Raw genomic sequence first — 2227 nt, 5'->3', positions numbered from 1 at the left:
TGGGAAACACGCTTACTCGCGTCGAGTCTGTCTTTTTGGTTATTTTTAATAACTTAAAATGACATGCCTTCCGACAAAACTGAATCGCCGAAACCCCTTCATAAGACAAAATCAGGATGCTGTGGAGAGTCTAAGCCAATTTGCTTCTCACTGTACACTGAGGCATGGAGAGACAAGCCTCGAGTTAGTCGCACACCTGCTTAGACCTCCCTCAAGACTCACCTTTGCCCTCCTTTGGGGAGTTCTGGGGCACTGGGGGCCTGAGTGATTTCCACCCCCCTATTTATAGCGTTGCTGCTTGTCGCTGCTGCCCAGGCCAGACACCTAGAAGGAGCCGCTGCGTCCGAGGTGGGTTCTTCCAGGTGGTGTGTGAGTGGGGGGCGAAAGGGGGTCTAAGGAGAGGGACGGGGCTCCCTTCCCCACCCTCATCCCAGCTGGAGAGCTGGATGCATTTGGTCCAGAGAAGGACTCGGTCCCCGCTTCCCCACTTAGTCCCTGGCTGTCTCCGAAGCCTCCTGCAGGGTCCGAAGCTGCCAGCCCAAAAAGTGCACAGGCCCCCAGCGGTGCCTGGCCTCAGCGCCTCCAGTGCCCAGTCCCAGTCCCAGTCCCAGCCCCAGCGTGAAGAGACAGGTGTCCCTCAACTGGCAGCCACTGACGTGAGTCCCACCCCTCCCAGATCCTCCCTCAGGAGCTCCCAGCTGGGTCACCATTTCCATTCTCTCTCCCTCTGCCCCTCTGCTTCCCTCCCACTGTCGCCCGCCCTCCCTCCCTCCCTCCTTCCCTTTCCTTCCCTCCTTCCCTTTCCCTCCTCCTTCCCTTTCCCTCCCTCCTTCTCTCCACCTCTCCCTCTCTCCCTTACTCCCAGTTTCTATTTCTTCTTTTCCCTGCCTATCCCAGTCTCTGTGTCCTCCAGTTTCTATCTCCAAGTCCCTTTCTGTTTGTCCTTTCCATCTCTGTCTCTGTTTTTCTCATAGCTACCTGTCTCTTTCCCCCCATCTTTTTCCTCTCTTTCTCACCGCCTGTCTCCTCTGTGTCTAAGTCTAAGGGTCTCTGCTTCTCTTTTTCTTTCTCTCCCCCCATATCTCCCCTCCCCCTCCCCCGGTGTCTTTGTCCTCTGTTTCCCTCCAAGCATCTAAATGCCAAGGCCTGGTCCCCCGTAAATGGGCTGGAGGGGGAGGATTGGGCAGAGCTACTACTTTCCTGGCATGGGAGGCCCTTGGTGGGGGGGAGGAGAGCAGTTTCAACGCCGTGACACCCGCTTTTCCACCACCTCCCACCCAGGCTGCAGGAGGCCCGAGCTCTGCTGAAGCGACGGCGGCCCCGCGGGCCGGGGGGCCGGGCTCTGCTGAGAAGGAGGCCTCCAGAGCGCGCCCCCGCCACCAGCCAGGCCCGGGGTAGGAACATCCGCCTTTCCTCCGCCTGGGGCGAGGGGGGTTCCGGGCTAGATAAAGCTGTCTGGTTCCCACGGTCCAGCCGCCGCCTACCGTCCCCCGCGGTAACTCAGCCCCCGCCCCCCAGACGCTGCCCCCTCCAGGGACCCCAGCGTCCGGCCGTGTGAGGTGAACCCGGGACAGGACCAGACGCAGGCCAGAGGCACTGACCCGCGGGGGTGGGGCCGGGAAGCCAGGCGTCCGGGCTCCCCGCGGCCAAGGGGGGGAGTGCTGGCCCAGCAGAAAGTGCAACCGAACCAGCCCAGACAACAAAAGCGATTGTGCGGGTTGGCGCCTGCTTGGGCACCCAAGGCCCAGGATTGCAGGGCGGCTGGGGGCCCAAGGCTTCCTCCTGCTTCCCCGACCCTCCCCAGGCTCTCCTCCCACGCCAGCCCTCGACCCCCGGACCAGAACACCCCTCGTCTCAACCAGCCTCAAAAGTCCTCCTCCTGCTGTGGCCGTCAGCCCAGATTCGTCCCCTCCTCCCTAAAGTCTTCCAGATGTGGGCCTCGGGCCAGATGTTAGGACCCCCGCCCACCTCCTCGTCCGCCGCTTCCCGTATCCCTGGTGGCTTCTCCCACCAGGTGTGAGGGTCCTGGCCAGATGGGGCTGCATCTTCAAACGCGGCCGCCTACCCCCCAGCCTCCCGTCCGGGATCGAGGCTCCCCACTTCCTTTATGTGCCCAGGTGCACCGTTCCCTCTCCCGCCCTTCAGAGGCGCCACCCGGCTGCCCGACGCGCGCGCGGCCCCGTCCGGACGAAGCCCCTTTCTCGGCGCCTGGGGCAGGTCGGCCTTC

The 2227-nt window shown here is 62.7% G+C and overlaps 1 protein-coding gene across 1 annotated transcript in view; it reads left to right on the top strand.

Moving 5' to 3' along the window:
• Nucleotides 1–2227, top strand: part of LTBP4 (latent transforming growth factor beta binding protein 4) — a 30740-nt gene that overhangs the window by 3755 nt on the left and 24758 nt on the right. Inside the window, exons 2-5 of the mRNA XM_021711894.1 lie at nt 290–348; nt 493–656; nt 1282–1394; nt 1923–2014. Coding sequence (XP_021567569.1) covers nt 290–348; nt 493–656; nt 1282–1394; nt 1923–2014 — 428 coding nt within the window. The remainder of the gene's footprint in view (nt 1–289; nt 349–492; nt 657–1281; nt 1395–1922; nt 2015–2227) is intronic.

Source organism: Carlito syrichta, unplaced genomic scaffold (genome assembly GCF_000164805.1).
Source record: "Carlito syrichta isolate Samal-C Ts95f unplaced genomic scaffold, Tarsius_syrichta-2.0.1 Scaffold86295, whole genome shotgun sequence".
In the NCBI taxonomy this organism is placed as follows: domain Eukaryota; kingdom Metazoa; phylum Chordata; class Mammalia; order Primates; family Tarsiidae; genus Carlito; species Carlito syrichta.
This window is presented reverse-complemented; position numbering and strand designations above follow the sequence as displayed.